The 20,533-nt window shown below is 38.6% G+C and overlaps 1 protein-coding gene across 1 annotated transcript in view; it reads right to left on the bottom strand.

Moving 5' to 3' along the window:
• SCAI (suppressor of cancer cell invasion) overlaps positions 1-20,533 on the bottom strand; it is a 99,806-nt gene that overhangs the window by 4,983 nt on the left and 74,290 nt on the right. The window contains exons 13-16 of the mRNA XM_068966253.1: positions 19,192-19,273; positions 7,250-7,322; positions 4,406-4,579; positions 4,116-4,216 (exon numbers count right to left, since the gene is read on the bottom strand). Of these exons, the coding sequence (XP_068822354.1) occupies positions 4,116-4,216; positions 4,406-4,579; positions 7,250-7,322; positions 19,192-19,273 (430 nt within the window). The remainder of the gene's footprint in view (positions 1-4,115; positions 4,217-4,405; positions 4,580-7,249; positions 7,323-19,191; positions 19,274-20,533) is intronic.

Raw genomic sequence — 20,533 nt, 5'->3', positions numbered from 1 at the left:
ATGATAAGACTCACAAAATATTGCTGAGAAACTAAAGAAGACCTAGATAAATAGGGAGATATACCATATTTATTAACTGGAAGACTTAATATTATTAAAATACAACTCTCCAGAGATTGATTACATAGAATAAATGCAATCTCAATCAAAATGTAAACCTGATGCTAAAATTCACATAGATATGCAAAGGATCTAGAACTATTAAAACACTTAAGGCGTTTTGGTGGTATCAGGGCCTTAGAGTATAAGGATTTCAGCACTTACTGTAAAGCTGCAATTATCAAGGAAGTAGTATACTGGAGAAAAAAATGCTAGTGGTCAATGGAACAGAATTTAGAATCTAGAAATAACGCTATACATACATGGTTGAATGATTTTCAAAAAACAATGAAATTATCTCAATGAAAAATGGATAATCTTTTCAACAAGGGACACTAGAACAACTCCACATACATACTGAAAAAAAATTTTAACCCTTACTCCACATTGTAAACAAAAGTTAACTGAGAACTAAATATAAAAGCTAAGACTATAAAACTCCGAGAAAACATAGGAGAAAAATCTTTGTGACTTGGAGCTAAGCAGAGATTTCTCAGATAAAACACACCACAAAAGGAAGAAAAAAAAAGATCAGTTCAAATTTCATCAGAATTTTAAAAGTTTGGTCTTCAAAAGCCACTGTTAAGAAAACAAAAAGGCATACCACAGAACAGGATAAAATATAACTAATAAGCACCTGAAAAGATGTCCAATAGCCTCATTCATCAGTGAAATGTAAGTTTAAACTACACTGAGATATCACTATAAATCCACCAAACTGGTTAAAATTTAAGACTGACCAGAAAGAGAAAAACAAATATCATATACTAATGCATATGTATGGAATCTAGAAAGATGGTACTGATGAACCTATCTGCAGAGTAGCAAAGGAGACACCCTGCTTATTTAACTTATAAGCAGAGTACATCATGAAAAACGCTGAGCTGGAAGAAGCACAAGCTGGAATCAAGATTGCTGGGAGAAATATCAATAACCTCAGATATGCAGATGACACCACCCTTATGGCAGAAAGTGAAGAGGAACTAAAAAGCCTCTTGATGAAAGTGAAAGAGGTGAGTGAAAAAGTTGGCTTAAAGCTCAACATTCAGAAAACGAAGATCATGGCATCTGGTCCCATCACTTCATGGCAAATAGATGGGGAAACAGTGGAAAGAGTGGCAGACTTTATTTTGGGGGGCTCCAAAATCACTGCAGATGGTGATTGCAGCCATGAAATTAAAAGACGCTTACTCCTTGGAAGAAAAGTTATGACCAACCTAGATAGCATATTCAAAAGCAGAGACATTACTTTGCCAACGAAGGTCCATCTAGTCAAGGCTATGGTTTTTCCAGTGGTCATGTATGGATGTGAGAATTGGATTATAAAGAAAGCTGAGCACCGAAGAATTGATGCATTTGAACTGTGGTGTTGAAAAAGACTCTTGAGAGTCCCTTGGATTACAAGGAGATCCAACCAGTCCATCCTAAAGGAGATCAGTCCTGGGTGTTCATTGAAGGGACTGATGTTGAAGCTGAAACTCCAGTACTTTGGCCACCTCATGCGAAGAGCTGACTCATTTGAAAAGACCCTGATGCTGGGAAAGATTGAGGGCAGGAGGAGAAGGGGATGACAGAGGATGAGATGGCTGGATGGCATCACTGACTCAATGGACATGGGTTTGGGTAGAGTCTGGGAGTTGGTGATGGACAGGGAGGCCTGGCATGCTGCAGTTCATGGGGTCACAAAGAGTTGGACAAGACTGAGCAACTGAACTGAAAGGAGACATAGACATAGAGAACAGATTTATGGACAATTCTGGGTTGGGGAGGAAGGAGAGGGTGGGGATGTATAGAGAGTAACACGGAAACATACATTACCATATGTAAAATAGATAGCCAATAGGAATTTGCTGTATGACTCAGGGTTCTCAAACCCAGCTGGGTAACAACCTAGCGGAGTGGGATTGGGAGGGATGGTCAAGTGGGAGGGGACACAAGTAAACCTACTGCTGACTCATGTTGGTGTTTGGTAAAAACCAACACAATACTGTAGAGTAATCTTCCTTCAGTTAAAAATAAATAAATTAAAAAAAATTTAAGGCTGACAACATCATGTGTTGGCAAGGGTACAAAGCAACTTTCATATGCAGTTGCTGGGAAAAGAAAATGGTACAGCTAGTTTGAGGAAAAGGTCTGGCAGTTTCTTATAAAACTAAAGACATACATATCCTATGGCCAAGAAAATTCAAAACAGAAGTCTTTGGAAAAAAAAGATTCCTTTGGGAATGTTTGTGGCCTCTTTATCTATAAAAGTCAAAAGTTTATATCTGCCCCAGTATTCATCAAAAAGAGAAGGCTTAAATAAACTGTGACATATTCAGAAAATGGAACTACTCAAAAGAATGAGTTACTTCTGCATGAAACAACACAGATGAATCTTAAGAATACACTTGATCAAAGAAGGTTCACACAGTGTAATTCAAGTACACTGTGTAAATAGCTGATACTAATCTGAAATGAAAATTAAAAAAACAGCATTGCCTCTGGGATAATGGGTAGCAGGCTAACTAGAAAGGGATATGGAGAAAGTTTTCTGGAATGATGCTATTGTAAAACTTGACTGAGGTTTGAGTTACAAAGGTGTATGAAGTTTTAAAATTTTATTTATTTTTATTGAAGTCCCAAGATATATCTATTTGTTAAAACTCACCTAATGGTACACTTTAGTTCTATGTATTTCATTATACGTAAAGTTTACATTAAAAAAAAGAAGTAAAAAAATAAATACATAACTATAAAATCCAGTTATTTATTTGCATGATGAAGTGTTGAGGGGTAAAGTCCACAGTTTACTTCAAAATGCATCAAAAACTGAGATGAACTGATGACTGAAAAAAGAGATTGATAAATGTTACATGTTAATAGTTACATGACTACACAGAAACCAAACTACTTAGAGCAAAATAGATCAAAATCTTAAACACACTCTTCATAAAGAACACATATGAAAAGTTGTTCAACTTCAACAGTCATTCCAGAAATGACACTTGGAACCACAAGGACCTACTACTTAACACCCATCAGATTCACATGAAACATAAGGAGTAACAGCAACAGGTGTTGGCAAGGATTGTTGTTATTTAGTTGCTCAGTCGTGTCTGATTCTTTGCAATCCCATGGACTGCATAACACCAGGCTTCCCTGTCCTTCACCATCTCCTGGAGCTTGCTCAAACTCATGTCCATTGAGTTGGTGATGCCATTCAACCATCTCTTCCTCTTTCGTCCCCTTCTCCTTTTGCCTTCAATCTTTCCCAGCATCAAGGTCTTTTCCAATGAGTTGGCTCTTCGTATCAGGTGGCCAGTTTTGGAGCTTAAGCTTCAGCATTAGTCTTTCCAATGAATATTCAGGGTTGATTTCCTTTAGGATTGACTGGTAGGATCTCCCTGCAGTTCAAGGGACTCTCAAAATCTTCTCCAGCACCACAGTTCGAAAACATCGATTCTTCAGTGCTCAGCCTTCTGTACGGCTCAACTCTCATGTCCATATATGACCACTGGAAACAGCAACTCTTACACATGGCTAGTGCAAGCGTGGACTGTACAGCCAGGCCTTTAACTAGTAAGGCTGAATACACCTGTACTGTCTGACCCTGTAATCCACTCCTAGGTATGTTCCCCAGAGAAAATCTGTATGTGTGCCAGGTAACTGATGGAAGATTTCACAGTGGCGTCATTTTTAACAATAACAAACCAGACACAACCCAAAGGGCCATTATCAGAAGATAATGAGTGACATGTGACAAAACTATAATGACAATTACAAAATTCAGGGTTTTAGCTTCATTTGAGAGGGAGATAAGATCAGGAAGGCCCATTGAGGGGCCTCAAAAGTAACGAAAACTTTCTGCTTCTTAAACTGAGTGGCAGATACTCAGATGTGCCTGATACTGTTCATCTTCATACCTTACATATTAATGTATGAATATTATTTTGGATCTATTCACAGTTTACTTAATGCAGGTAAAACATGATTCATAAACACCTAAAATGGCAAGATTGATCTTGTTTGCCTACCCGAAAAATCTTGTGCATCCTCATGGTGGCTGAACAAAAGATAAACCGTGTGAGAAGCAAGCGAAGAAATTCATCTCCAAAAAACTGGAGAAATGCCTGATCTGCAAAGAGGAGAAAAGTGATAGTAAAAGGATACTTAAGTGGAAGATACATTTCAAAAGGGAAGACATGTTCAGGAAAACCTTCTCAACTTTCCTACCTTCAACAAATACAATTACATCAAACAATTTAAACAATTTTAAACCAGGATAGTACATTTTGTTAAGTGTGCAGTTATAGTAGTAGGGTACCTATTGAACGTGAATGGGTCAGTAGCTGGGCAATGTCGCGGTTGATTTTTCGAAGATATTCTTGACACTTTTCCCATAGGCCTCTACGCATGCTTGATAGTCCAGAGACAAATAGGAAGGCCATTAGAGGATTGTTCAAAAAGAGAGTGAACAGGCTACCTCGTTGAGATTGATCTGTAATAACAAACATGTTAAATATATAGAAAACAGTTTCACAAAAGAGAGGCATTTGAGGAACATTTTAATATATATGTATAAAATTAATGCTAATTATAATAATGTTAACATTAATAATGTTATATATAACATTCATATATATATATGAATATCATTAAATTATAATTCAGCCACGTAGATTTGGCTTAGAACTACAAAAGCAAAACCCAGGTATATTGGTTTCTGCTGAACAAACTTAAGATAGAGCCTCATCAACTTAAGAGAAATGGAAAATAAACATATTCCTTTGCTTTTTGCCCTCCAGCTAACAACTTCCACGCAAATATGGCAAGCGCTGGATCATGGGCAGTTCCTGATGGAACCCTCTGAGGAGCACTAGAGCTGCCAGTCACCTTCATTCTCCTTTGTTAGTTGCTCTTTCTTTACCTATCCCATAAACATCAGTATTTTCTCTCTCCACATTGTTGATGTCCCCTATGCACATGACTTTGGTTATCACTTACGTGCCTACTAAGTCAGAGTTCTCTAGCTGCAGCCTAACTGAGCTCCTTAGGTCCAGAATGGCACTGTTCCACAGCAGCCACCAGGCACTTCAAAACAGTGTCCAAACTGACACACACTGTGAAGTGTAAAATATACATGGGATTTCAAAGCCTCAGTACAGAAAGATTTATCGTTAACCTTAATTTCACCTGTTTGTCTCTAAAGACTTTAAAAAAAGGTATTTCTAGTAGCTACTAGAAAACTTAAAATCATACGTGTGATTCCTATATTTCTACTGGACTCAGTAGCCCCTGATTATGACATTTAACGTCACTCTCAAAGGTAACCTCAAACTCTTAACACGTTAAACTTGAGACTTGGAAGCAGATTCTTTCCCCCTGTTTGTTCTCTTACAAATCTTATCCAGGATCATCATTGCTACTATCACCTAAGCCAGAAACCTGGAAGTCCATGCTTCCCTCCTCTCCTTGATTCCCTCATCCTGTCCATCACCAAGTCCTCTTGGTTCTCTGGAACGATTATCTTCTGGAGTCAGCTAATAAGCCATTGTCTTTAATCTGGCCACCATCATCTCCCCATTTTCATGAAACCTCCTCTCCAATTCATTATTCACATGCTCACATGCTATTTCTTTGCTAGAACACTCTTATTCAACCGTATTTCACTCCTATCTGCCTGTCTAATTTTACGCATCCTTCAACTCCACTTGAGACATCATTTCATCCACTTTCATAGCACAAAAGATAGGATTCTGGACTAAGACACATTAAGGGCACATATTTAAATTAAGCACATTATAATAACGACAATAGTTAACACATATTGACTACTTACTGTGTACTCAGAATTCTTTAAGGAGGTAGGTACTATTATTATCTCCATTTATTAGGAAAGACACTGAGGCACAGAATGCCTGAGGAACTTCCCAAGGTCACACAGCTCGTAGGGGGCAGAGTTGGGATTCAAATATGATCAATTTGCCTCTAGAATCTGTGTTTTTACCCTCTTCACAATAAAACCTTTCTGATTAAATAATCATGGTATTAACCCATTTGTTCATGCAATTTAAAATAAAGCTGTTTCATGATGGGAAAAAACTGACAGCAAAAAGTACTTGCCATTGGAAGGGGCTTACATTTCTTCAGAAATCGTAAGAAACAGGTTAACCAAGTCCTCAAAGCGGGAGAGCTTTACCGTTGTTTGAAGGTAAGTTCTATCCCTTAGTGATCTGTCTTCTAGATACATGAACTTAGTGTTTCTACACGCTTTTCCCTGTGAAATAGCAGAACTTACCTTAAAACAACGGTGAAAAGTCTCCAGCTTCTCTCGGGCATTCAAATGCTGACCATCACCTCCTGTGTCAAACTATATCAGCAGACAGGACTTCTGGCTGGGAAGTAGCAGTAAAATGCCATCCCCCACAGAGACACCAGCACTGTTCACGGTTAGGAAGATAGTGAAACAGTGACAAGTACTGCTAAAACAGGAGTAAGGTTTGTTTAGTATTTTACCTAGTTTAATGACTAGGCGTTAGAATCAGATTTTGTGGGTTGCTTACTGAGGACAAATTATTCAAGACAAAAAAATTTTCATTTCTCAGCCACTTGAGAAACCGCACAACACTGACCTGTCTCTCTGGCACACTGAGAAGAGGTTTTTTTATGTTAAAGATACAGTGATGTAAAAATGTGAATAAAAGAAACCTTTTAAGTTGTGCCAGCTAGGTTATCCTAATCCTTGGGCATGGATTAAGAGGTGTCCTAGACCAGATTTCTCATGGTCTTAAAAGATACTTAAAATATGGAGCCAGACATAGAAGAAATCGTACTATGTGGATGAAGACAAGCACACCTACAAAACGAATTTTAATATTCACAAATCTTAAGTTCCCCAATAGCAAGGGAACCAAAACCACTCTCTTCTCAAGGACGTTTTATCATTTCTTTTAGACCTATCTCAAGGCCTAACTGTAGCCCATTCAGGAAGTCTGATTGTTGGCAAGTCTTCGGGGTTTATTTCAGACTGATACTTGCCACATTAAACACTATAAACCTAAAACTGACCACTATAGATGGGGGAGACAAAGATCAGATCAGTATTATTCAAAATGAAGACATAATTGTTTTGTGACCTATGGATATAACAGGGAATGAAAGAACATACCTTGTAAAGCTTTTGGATAGGCTGTAGGAGAAAGCAAGCAGACTAGTGGCTGTCCAAATAAGTTTGTGAAATTCTGTAATGTACAAGAATTTAAAACTTTCATTAAAGATTTGACCAATGACAGTTACTCAGTAATTTTCCAAAGCATATCACTAGTGTATAGATCAGGTTCTTTCACTCGTAAGTAGATGCAGAAATATCAGTAATGGCTGAAGAGGCTGTCATTCAAGTATAACTAACGTGCATAATAGGCTTTCTTAAAATGGTGACATTCATTAAGTGAACTATTGATTTTTAAAGGCACACACATGGTTGTAGTGTTACAGGGAGAGGTCGCTTGGCTGTTTAAGAGGCCACTCCACTGAGCAGCACACCTAGGATTTACAAGGGCAGATTTGCCAAGATCTAGGAACTGGCTCTCAGCCTCACAGGCTGTAAAACCTGACTTACAGGTATGTGAAGGCTGGGTTCGTCTCTCGCTGTGAATCATGTTAATAGATCGTACAGAATGATGCATAAAACCAGAAGGTCAATGGGTTACTTTATGGTGAGAATTAAACTGACGCTCACTACTCCTGCATGATTTATACTGTCCTTTCCATAAAGGCAGAGCTACATGAGAAGTAAAATCATAAACTGTGTGGTAAAGCAACAGAGATAAAACTCCTAGGAGTAAGCTTAAGAAGTGAAAAAACACCAAAACAACTAAAAAACTACTTCTGAATGATAAACATGAAGACTTGAACAAACAGGAAGACATACTATGTTCTTAGAGGGAAACCCATTCTAAAGATGTCATTATACTAATTTATTAAAATTTAAATCAACCTTAACAAAAATGGCCACAGATTTTTTTCCCCCCCTGCAATTCAAAGAAATCAGAAAGTGCATTTGGATAAGACACATTAGCCAGGAAAATTCTGAAAAAGAAGAGCAGGGGGACTTGCTTGGTGGTCCAGTGGTTAAGAATTCCTGAATAACGTGTTTCCATTGCTGGGGACACAAGATCAATCCCTGGCTGAAGAATTAAGATCCCATGTGCAATGTGATGTGGTCAAAAAATAAATAAAAATGAAGCTAAAAAGAGTAAAGGGGAGAAACTAGACTTATCAGATATTAAAACATATTTTAAAGCCTTAGTAATTAAAAATAAGTGCCTTAGCATAAAAGGAGGCAGAAAAACCAATGGAAGAAATGAAGAGTTCAGAATTAGACCCCAAAATAGATGAGGCTTAAGGATATATTATAAGGATGATGGTTTGGCACTGGCAGGAAAAACTGACATCTATCTAGAAAACTCCATACTTCATACCAAAATCAAGGATGAATTTCTAATATAATCAATTTAAATATAAAAAATTAAATAGCAACAGTGCTGAAAGAAAATATAAGAAAATAAGGGTAACTTCTCTAATCTAGAATATCTTCCTGACAGTTGTAATTAAGACTGACAAACCCATTACAAAAACCAAAGGCTTGTGAATTGTAAAATACAGCATAAACTAAAGCAAAAGCCAGAAGATGAACTGGGGAAAATATCTGCAACTCACTTTGCAAAGGATTAATCTCCTTAATATAGAAAGAGCTTTTCCAAATCCATAAGAAAAAGACCACTGTTTCAACAGAAAAATGGGTACAAGGTAAAAGGGAATACAGTATTGACTGATTTTCATATATGTAATCTCCTTTTTCAGATAAACTCTTTTGGCAGATGATTCTATTAGTAGGTGTATTTGCTGCTGTTCAGCTGCTCAAGGTCATATGTCTTCTGGCCTGTTATAGAATAAATTGGGTATTTCTGACATTTTACACTGCTCTAGAATTGTATAGATTATAAAAGTTTAGAGCTTATTGGTGAACTCAACTTTACAACTTTAAAATAGTAAGTACATAGTACCTTTTCAAAGATCTCTTTTCTTCAATAGATACTCATTGAACCTACAAATTAGATACTGTTGTAGGTGCTAGGGGTATTGCAGTAAGAAAAAACAAACCAAAACAAACAAAAAAACAGATTAAAAAAAAATCCTGTCTTTCTGGAGCTGACATTTAGATGGGGGTGGAGGTGGCAGGTAGCGACCTGCAGTAAACAAAATAAATAAAGTTATATAACATTAAAGAGGTTGACAAGTGCTACATATGCAAAGACAGCAGAGTACAGCTAGCAGTAAACCAAAGATTCATAATCAGAATGTATTTCAATTCCAAATCAGCCATCTTCTGCCCTGGTTTTATCAGTAAAACGGGGTTAAACAGAAATAACACATTGGGTTACAAGGATTAAATGTATTAGTATTTGTAAAGTGCTTAAAATAGCACATGGTAACAGAAGCTAACTGTTATGATTATGAGAAAAATAAAGATAGGTGACTAGAGTGCTGGGGAGGCATATAATTTTAAATAAGTGAAAGTGAAGTCGCTCAGTCGTGTCCGACTCTTTGCAACCCCATGGACTGCAGCCTACCAGGTTCCTCTGTCCATGGGATTTTCCAGGCAAGAATGGGTTGGGGCAATCACAAAAAAGTGAACTAAAGTGGATAGGAATGGGTGAATTTAATTCAGATGATCATTATATATACTACTGTAGGCAAGAATCTCTTAGAAGAAATGGAGTAGCCCTCATAGAGTCTGAAATGTAGTACTTGGGTGCAATCTCAAAAACAACAGAATGATCTTGATTTGTTTCCAAGGCAAACCATTCAATATCACAGTAATCCAAGTCTATTCCCCAACCACAAATGCAAAAAGCTTAAGTTGAATGGTTCTACGAAGACCTATTAAGACCTTCAAGAACTAACACCCAAAATATATGTCCTTTTCATCACAGGGGACTGGAATGCAAAAAAGTAGGAAGTCAAGAGATACCTGGAGTAACAGGCAAGTTTGGCCTTGGAATACAAAATGAAGCAGGGCAAAGGCTAACAGTTTTGCCAAGAGAACGCACTGGTCATAACAAACACCCTCTTCCAACAACACAAGAGACAACTCTACACGTGGACATCACCAGATAGTCAACACTGAAGTCAGATTGATTATATTCTTTGCAGCCAAAGATCAAGAAGCTCTATACAGTCAGCAAAAACAAGACTGGGAGCTGACTGTAGCTCAGATCATGAATTCCTTATTGTGAAGTCAAGTGGGCCTTAGGAAGCATCATTCTGAACAAAGCTAGTGAAGATGACAGACTTCCAGCTGAACTACTTCAAAAACTAAAAGATGATGTTGTTAAACTGTTGCACTCAATATGCCAGCAAGTATGGAAAACTAAGTAGTGGCCACAAGACTGAAAAAGGTCAGTTTTCATTCCAATCCCAAAGAAGGGCTATGCCAAAGAATGTTCACACTACCACCCAATAGACTCATTTTGCAGGCTAGCAAGGTCATGCTCAAATTTCTCCAAGTGAGATGTTAACAGTTCATAAACTTAAAACTTTCAGATTTAGAAAAGGCAGAGGAACCAGAAATCAAATTGCCAACATCCACTGGATGACAGAAAAAGCAAGGGAATTCCAGAAAAACATATACTTCCACTTCATTGACTACACTAAAGCCTTTGACTGTGTTGACAAACTGGTGAAAATTCTAAAGAGATAGGAATACCAAATCACCATATTTACCTTCTGAGAAGCAAAAGTTAAAACTGGACATGAACAACTGACTCGTTCAAAATTGGGAAAGAAGTATATCAAGGTTGTATATTGTCATCCTGCTTATTTAACTTATATGCAGAGTACATCATGTGAAATGCCAGGCTGGGTGAAGCTCAAGCTGGAATCAAGGTTGCTGGGAGAAATATCAATAACCTCAGATATGTAGATAACACCATCCTAATGACAGAAAGCAAAGAGGGAACTAAAGAGTCTCTTGTTGAAGGTGAAAGAGGAGAGTGAAACACCTGGTTTAAAACTCAAACCTTCAAAAAACAAACATCATGGCATCTGGTACCATCACTTCATGGCAAATAGATGGAGAAATAGTGGCAGACTTTATTTTCTTGGGCTCCAAATTCACTGCAGATGGTGACTGCAGCCATGAAATTAAAAGACCCTTGCTCCTTGAAAGAAAAGCTATGATGAACTAGACAATGTATTAAAAAGCAGAGACATCACTTTGCTGACAAACATCTATACAGGCAAAACTATGGTTTTTCCAGTAGTCATGTACAGATGTGAGAGATGGACCATATAGAAGGATGAGCACCAAAGAATTAATGCTTTCGAACTGTGGTGTTGGAGAAGACTCTTGAGAGTCCCTTGGACTGCAAGGAGATCAAATCAGTCAATCCTAAAGGAAATCAACCCTGAATATTCACTGGAAGGACTGATGCTGAAGCTGAAGCTCCAATACTTTGGCCACCTGATGCAAAGAACTGACTCACTGGAAAAGACCCTGATGCTGGGAAAAATTGAAGGCAGGAGGAGAAGGGGACAAGAAAGGACAAGATGGTTGGATGGCATCACTGGCTCAATGGACATCAGTTTGAACAACTCCAGAAGATGGTGAAGGACAGGGAAGCCTGGCGTGCTTTCGTTCATGGGGTCACAAAGAGTTGGACACGACTGAGCAACTGAACAACAACAAAATTACAGAAAGCTCTATTAAGAGGCTTCAGTTAATTAAATGCCTGGAAAACAAAAAGTGTTCTTTGGAAGAGGATTCACGGTTGAAGGAACAGAACACAAAGATCCCAAGCAGAAGACTGCCAGGTATGTTTGAGGAAGAGCAAGGTCTGTGTGGCTGAAGAGAACTGTGATAAGGAGACCACAAGAGAAGATCAGAGATGCATTTGCGGGGTGGGGGAGAAGCATGAGAGCAAAAAGCATGAAGTCTTTACCCTTAGTGAGATGAGGAGCCTTCAGAGTAGATAAGTGACATAATCTAATTTATAAGCACCCCTGCAGGGGAGCAAGAGCAGGAGGAGGAAGCCTAGTTATGAGGCTACTGCATTAATTCAGGGGAGAGACAGTGGTGGCAGTGAAGGTAGTAAGATTCTGGGCATATTAGTTATAACCAAGAAAACATTCTGAAGTGGAATGTGGGTGTGAGGCAAGGAAAAGTTCAGAATGAAACTAAGGATTTGGGCTCAGTTCAGTGCAGCCGCTCAGTTGTGTCCGACTCTTTGCAACCCCATGAATCGCAGCATGCCAGGCCTCCCTGTCCATCACCAACTCCCGGAGTTCACTCAGACTCACATCCATCAAGTCAGTGATACCATCCAGCCATCTCATCCTCTGTCGTCCCCTTCTCCTCCTGCCCCCAATCCTTCCCAGCATCAGGGTCTTTTCCAATGAGTCAATTCTTCGTATGAGGTGGCCAAAGTACTGGAGTTCCAGCTTTAGCATCATTCCTTCCAAAGAAATCCCAGGGTAGATCTCCTTCAGAATGGACTGGTTGGATCTCCTTGCAGTCCAAGGGACCCTCAAGAGTCTTCTCCAATACCACAGTTTAAAACCATCAACTCTTCGGTGCTCAGCCTTCTTCACAGTCCAACTCTCACATCCATACATGACCACTGGAAAAACCATAGCCTTGACTAGATAGACCTTTGTTGGCAAAGTAATATCTCTGCTTTTGAATATGCTATCTAGGTTGGTCATAACTTTTCTTCCAAGGAGTAAGCATCTTTTAATTTCATGGCTGCAGTCACCATCTGCAGTGATTTTGGAGCCCAAAAAAATAAAGTCTGACACTGTTTCTACTGTTTCCCCATCTATTTCCCATGAAGTGATGGGACCAGATGCCATGATCTTCATTTTCTGAATGTTGAGCTTTAAGCCAACTTTTTAACTCTCCACTTCTACTTTCATCATGAGGCTTTTTAGTTCCTCTTCACTTTCTGCCATAAGGGTGGTGTCATTTGCATATCTGAGGTTATTGATATTTCTCCCGGCAATCTTGATTCCAGCTTGTGCTTCTTCCAGCTCAGCGTTTCTCATGATGTACTCTGCATAGAAGTTAAATAAGCAGGGTGACAATATACAGCCTTGACGCAGTCCTTTTCCTATTTGGAACCAGTCTGTTGTTCCATGTCCAGTTCTAACTGTTGCTTCCTGACCTGCATACAGATTTCTCAAGAGGCAGGTCAGGTGGTCTGGTATTCCCATCTCTCTCAGAATTTTCCACAGTTTATTGTGATCCACACAATCAAAGGCTTTGGCATAGTCAATAAGGACTATAGTCATTAACTGGTATGGGGAAGCTGGACACAGAAGAGGTCTAGAAACTGTCCTGGGCATGTCAGCTTTGCAATCTCTATTGGAGTCACCAATGAGAGATGTGGAGTACGTAGATTATATTCGAGCCTGGGGTTAACTGAGAAAGATTTGGGCTGGTGATAGAAATGTGAAAATTGTCAGCACAGAGATAGTAATTAAAGTCATGAAACTATTAAGGGCATCTAAGGAGTCAGCTGTAGCTAGAAAAGAAGAACAAGGATGGGGCCCAGGGATACTCCAGTGATAGGTCAGAAAGATGAGGAAAAACCTGGAGAGGAGACTGAGAAAATAAGCTTGACACCAGGCCTTTAGGATTGATGCTGAAACTGAAGCTTCAATGCTTGGGCCACCTGATGCGAAGAGCCAACTCTTTGGGAAAGTTCCTGACACTGGGAAAGATTAAAGGTAAGCGATGGGGGCAGCAGAGGATGAAATGGTTAGGTAACATCACTGACTCAATGGACATGAGTTTGAGCAAATTCCAGGAGATGGTGAACAACAGGGAAGCCTGGTGCGCTGCAGTCCATAGGGTCGCAGAGTTAGACACAACTTAGCAACTAAAGAACAACAAGGCCTCCCCTGCCCTAAGGCAACTGAACCACTTGAACTTAGATTTTGAAGGCCTTACAGAGAAGGGGATAGAAGTCAGAGCTCAGGGTCCGTCTAAAATGAGAGTCTAATAGAAAACCAGCCTTGCTAAACTGGAATCCCAAAGGGCTATACTCTTACTCTATGTAGGTATGTGAAAGTTGCTCAGTCGTGCCTGACTCTTTTTGACCCCATGGACTATAAAGTCCACGGAATTCACTGTTAGGGTGAACAAAATCCAAATTTCACACTTTCCCTAACTGCCATGACCATGCCTCAACAGATCACAAGGAAAATTTTCCTGGTGCTGAGCAGAATAGAGAAAGAGCAAGCAAAGGAACCAAATAGCCCTAAGGGTTTTAACTATAAGCCAGCCCTCTTGCATGTTTGCAGCCCAAATTCATACCACCTAGGTAATCCCAAACACATAGTCCCCAAGCTGCGCCTCTGTAGCAGAAGCACATGCAGATCCTCTCTGGATGAAAATATCATCATTCTAGGGTTTAGCGAATTTATCACAGAGAATTTTAAGGATACAAGAATAATCTAATCAAAGATAATCAAGCATACTGGGATACAGAAACAGCAATGGGCATCTTTGGGCAGCAAAAGCAGATTTCAGGTGTAAGAATTACCAGATGGATAATAAATAATATGATAAGTAGGCCTATTAAGTTTAAAGAAATAAAGAGGAAACTTGAAAACAGAAAACAGGGAACTATAAAAAGGGCATTGAATCACTTGAAAAAAGAACCAACTAAAACTTTCTGAAATGAAAAATACCACAACTAATATAAAACTCAATAAATGAGTTTAATATCCAAGTTAGTCACAGCTGAAAAAAAAGGAATTTGTGAACTGAAAGCTAAATTGAAAGAAATCATCCAAGTTTCAGCCAGAGAAATGAAAAGATGGAAAATATAGAAGAGAGGTCAAGAGACGTGGATGACACAGTGAGAATGATGTATGTAAAATCAGGTCCAGAAAGAGATGAGAGAGAAGCCGAGCATGGCCAAGGTCTGAAGAGATAATGGCTAAGAATTTTCCAGCAGTAATGAAAAACTCTAACCTACAAATTCAAGAAGTCCAGCAACTCCCAACAGGTTAAATATAAAAGAAACAAAACCTAGATAACCACACAACACAAATGAGGTGATGTGGTAGCAAGGAGGAAATGGAGTGTGGCTGACTGTCAGAACAACTCTTATGTAATTTTGTGTGTATGCCTTCATAGACCACAGCAATGTACAGCTATCAGTCAAACGCTTTAGGACAAAAACTGCTGAGATAAATATGACTGTTTTGAGAAATGTATAAGTCATGTTCACTGGCAGGCATCCAGCTCTGTCATAAATAATTAAATACTCAAAGGATTTTCTTCTTCCAAAGGGGGGAAGAAAAAGCAGAACTGAAAGAAATGTTGGCCAAAATGATAGATGTTGTTTTTTTAACCCCACTAGTACATCACTACAGATGAGGCCTAGACCCTGATGGAAATTTCAGAGTCAACATGTGGGATACACTTGTTCTGTTAAGAGATCTTGGCGTTTCAATCCATCTCCTCTGAAACGAGACTCAGACTAGCATGAAAAGCACCTCTCTTTCTAAATGTAGAAACAGCCTGAGCACTGAAATGAGAAAGACTGCTGGAATCAATCAGGTGAGATATTTAAGCTCCATGGGCAGTTTCCTCAACTGTAAAATAAGGATAATGGTGCCTATCTTCAAATAATCATTCAACATACATTTATTAAGAATTTTTAAAGTATGAGGCACTGGGTATATAAAGATATATGTATAAGCAGATATTAATATAAACTCACACAGACTTCAACGAGAACAGAGCATAACACTAATAGATCTTTACATTCTGGGCAGAACAGTTGAATCTGCTTCAGTGAGTATGACCCGATCAGGAAGAAAGACCTAAACATACTGACACCCGAAATGATTCAATGAAAAGGCCCAGCTAGATCAGCGGTCTCCAACCTTTTTGGCACCAGGGACTGATTTCATGGAAGACCAGGGGTGCAGGGATAGTTTGGGGATAATTCAAGAGCATTACATTTATTGTGAAATTTATTTCTAATTTTAATGCTGCTGATGATCTGACAGGAGGTACTGGTCCATGGCTCCTGAGCTAGATTGTCACACTGAGCAGCTCACTGTGACGACTCTGCCCACAACCTCAGAGCTTCCAACCATTTTGCTAGCTTCCATTCTTAAATCTGATCAGAAAAGCAAAAATTGAGTCTCTAAAATGAAATATGAAGGAAAAGCACTAGAAGCAAATTATAATGGAGGAGAGAGATACCATGCAGAGAGAACTTTTAAAATGATCCTTGACATTCTCAAAGGAAAGACAGCGTATTTCAACCAGGATAAAAACCAATTATGTATGTACATGTATATGTTTTACACACACCCGTCCATGTCTTCATGAAAGAAACATCCAGAAAACAAATGAAAAGCTCAATAAAAGGTTTAGAAGATAAAGGCGAAGGAATTTCCTAAAGAGCAAGACTGGAAGTTGGAAAATAACAGGCAAAAAAAATCTGAGGACTAGACCAGAAGGTCCAAAACTTGAATGACAAAAATTCTCAGAAGAAAACAGAGGGGAGGAAATCACTGAAAAAACTCAAGAAGATGGGCAGAATTTCCAGACTGAAAGGACTCATGAACTACATGCCAAGTACCATAGTTAAAAGTAAAGCCAGACCAGGGCACTCTGTTAAGTTGAAAACACTAGTGACAAAGAGAAGAGCCTATATGTTTCCAGGGACTGAACAAAGGTCAGATGATAGATCCAGAATTAGAATGCTTTGTACTTCTTAAGAAATATTAGGGGAAAAAAAGAAAGAAATACTAGAAATATTGAAGATAGAAAACAATGCAACAATGCTTCCCAGATTCTGAAGGGAAATAACTTCTGACACCAAAACCATCATTCCGGTGTGAGGGTAAATCAAAGACATTTGCAGAAGTATGAGACTTCGATTGTTTTATCTCTTATTCATCCTTTCCCAGAAGGCTAAATTTTGCTAGAGATGCTGCACCAAAATGAAAGAATAAACCAAATGAGACAGTAATAGATTGTCCAAGAGGAAGATAGGGGATTCAGGAAACAGGGAATCCAATATAAAAGAGAGATAAAGAATTCCCAGAATAATAATAAGAGATTCTGGGATGAGAGCTGTATAGTATGTGTAGAGGGCACCAGTCCAGAGGCTCTGGGAGATCATTTGTCCCAGAGATAAAATGATGCATCTGAACAACAGGAAAGATTAGACGACTGGTGAGGAGCTTGGGGTTGAATTTGTGATAAGTTCAGGGGGAAAAAAACAATAAGGAGCAAAGATAATATTATTTGCTCCAGGCAAAGTAGAAAGTTGCACAGGAAAGAAAAACTTTACTGTGTGGCTTAGCTGTTAAAACCATTGTGCAGGACTTTCCTGGCAGTCCATTGGTTAAGACTCTGATTTGCCCACTGCATATGGGCTCCCCATTTCATTTCTAATGATCAGTTTGTTCTCAATAATTTAATTTTTTAGAGGAGTAATAGTGCATGTTCCATCAACACCAAACAAACACAAAAATCTTTCCATTATTCCACTGTTCTCCTGAGGCTCAGGGTATAGAAATCTAGAATTAAATCATGATATATAATTCCAATTATGCACAGTGGTGTTTTTTAACAATCAACATCCCATACTCATTCTACATCCAAACGACACTGGAAAGAACAGGTACATAACATGAATGATATTCTTGAGATTATAAAAGATGGTATCAAATAATGTCCAATTAAATTAAGTAGAAATTAACAGACTGCTAAAATACTTGTAATGCACACAAAATCATAGTAAGCAATTCACTTGATCTGGTGCATCAACATACTCTGTTACATCATTAAACAGAAGCAAATGACTCCTTTTCATTGACAAAGACACAGAACACTTTTTTGAACACTGTGAAGACACAAAATGCCTGGATTCCTCTGGCTTATATGTTTAATTGGAGTAGCGAATAAACCTTTTCCTTCAGCAACTTACCGCTCTCTCAAAAAGATAAAAAAAAATGACAACAGCACACACAGGATTTAAGAAAGTACACAGCTAAGTTTCCTAAAAATCAAAAGCTGTAATGTTAAACTGGACAAAATGGGTGGCAGGAAACATGCTGAACAACTTAGGGTGGATTGGATGCTCCTGGAATTCAGACTTTAAAAAGGGAAACTAAGCATGAAAATTCGATGGAAACACATGCATCGGGCCAGCTTTCTTGGCTAGCAGACATTTCTACTGCTCTTCTGATATAAACCTATTAATGTTTGCATCTCCATTTATTTATATGAACACCCACAAAAGAAATAACTTTAATTGGCTTATCAGTGTTTCTAGCGTATTTCTGAGCATACTGAACACTAATGAAATATATGAACTACATACAAAGGACTCCAAAAACTCTTGTTTTCATTTTCCTATAAAATACTATAGTGTGAATTATAACATCCAACTTTAAAGGGTCTTGCTGCTGCCATTCTTTACACAACCACTGAAAATCTGTTTTAATAGCAAAATACAAAACATGGAATTTTCACATTTGGTCCCTGCTACTTATTTCAGCATCATTTCAGGGTCATCATTTTTCACTTACTGTCACAAATTTAAAAAAAAATTAAGTGCATCTAAAACAATTTGTGTAGATATTCAATGACTAACTACATAACATGGGATAGAAATTTCACTTAAACTAGAGTAGCTCAGTGTGTAGAGGGGAAAAAGTATGAAAACTGGAAAAGAAAATTTGCCCATATACTTCCACCTCTATAAAAGAAAATATTCTGCATTATATAACAAAAATAAACCTCCCACCAGAGATCTTGGAAATCTTGAATATTTTTTTCCTGCAGGAGGATTTATTATTTTCCACTGAGTGTCCATTCATGCGTTTTCTTCTTGTTTCTAGTCATAGCACCAGATCCTGACTAGCATGCACAACCTCAAAAGAAAAGAAAGACTAAATACAAATTGTGTAAAATTAAATAAAATAAAGCAAAATAAAAAGGCACACGTTCAGGTTGGTTACCTCGGGGTGGTGCTGTAGCGTCTAATGTGCGATGGAGTGCACAGAACTTACCTTGTAAGCAACACTGTTGGATGAATCCACAATGATGAACAGCGGCTTCCTTGTGAAGGGGTAGAGATCTCCAGGATGGAGGCTGGGAAAACAACAATGACGGTAACAATGAATGACTGTATAACTCTATCGGCCGAGCCTCAGAAATCTTATTCTTCAGTTTGGTCTACTCACATCTCTTTTTCATCACAGCACTGAGAGAAAAACAAAGGTTAACTAAGCAGAAGACCAAAAAAGTCTGTATTTATTGGGGTAGACAAGTGAGCAGTTTTATTTGGGGGAAAAAGAAAAAAAAAAAAAAAGACATAATAATTATTCAAGAATATTCAAGCTAGGGACTTCCCTGGTGGTCCATTGGTTAAGAATCTGCCTTCCCCCCCACCAAAAAAAAAAGAATCTGCCTTCCCATGCAGAGGACATGGCTTTGACCCCTGGTCAAAGAACTAAGATCCCACATGCCACAGGTCAGCTAAGCCCTTGTGCTACAACTGCTGAGCCTGCCCGCTAGAGCCCATGAGCCATGACCAGGGAGATGCCTACGTCTCACAATGAACACTTCGGCATGCTGCAAGACCTGGCACCGCCAAATGAGTAATAAATAAATGTTTTTAGAAGAGAATATGCAAGCTAAAGAGAAGTCTATATATTTAGAGATGGATTAAACACACATGAAAATCTCAGAGGGCAGCATTTAGGGACTTATCTAGTATTTTAAAAGGTTCCTCCTAAGAACAGGTGAAAGTGAAAGTGAAGTCACTCAGTTGTGTCCTACTCTTTGCGACCCCATGGACTGTAGCCTATCAGGCTCCTCATCCATGGAATTTTCCAGGCAAGAGTACTGGAGTGGGTTGCCATTTAACACAACCAGATTTCTATTTCAATGAGTCTTTCAAAATCCATATCCAATTTAAATATTTTTCATGTTTTAAGCCACGGGTCCCCAAACTCTGGGATCTAATGCCTAATGATCTGAGTTGGAGCTGATATAATAATAATATAAAGTGCACAATGCATGTAATATGCTTGAATCATCCAAAAACCATCTCCTCCACCCCGTGCCATGGAAAAATTGTCTTCCACAAAACCTGTCCCTAGTGCTGAAAAGGTTTGGGATGGCTATTTTAAGCTATATCTCAATTTTGCAGACGGTAAGGGAGGGCTCCCCTCTTATTATTGCCTACATTTCCTCTGAACATTTGCATCGGAATCAGCTGGGGTGCTTGTTATAGATACAGATTCACTGGCCCACAGAAGAACTACTGGACCCAAAGTCCAGTAACATGCATTTGAGGATCACTTCTTAAGATCACAATATTGGTGTGCATGCTCTTTCCCAGGGTTA

Source organism: Capricornis sumatraensis, chromosome 1, assembly GCF_032405125.1.
Source record: "Capricornis sumatraensis isolate serow.1 chromosome 1, serow.2, whole genome shotgun sequence".
Lineage (NCBI taxonomy): Eukaryota > Metazoa > Chordata > Mammalia > Artiodactyla > Bovidae > Capricornis > Capricornis sumatraensis.
Note: the sequence above shows the minus strand (reverse complement) of the source record. Positions and strands in the feature narration are given on the sequence as shown.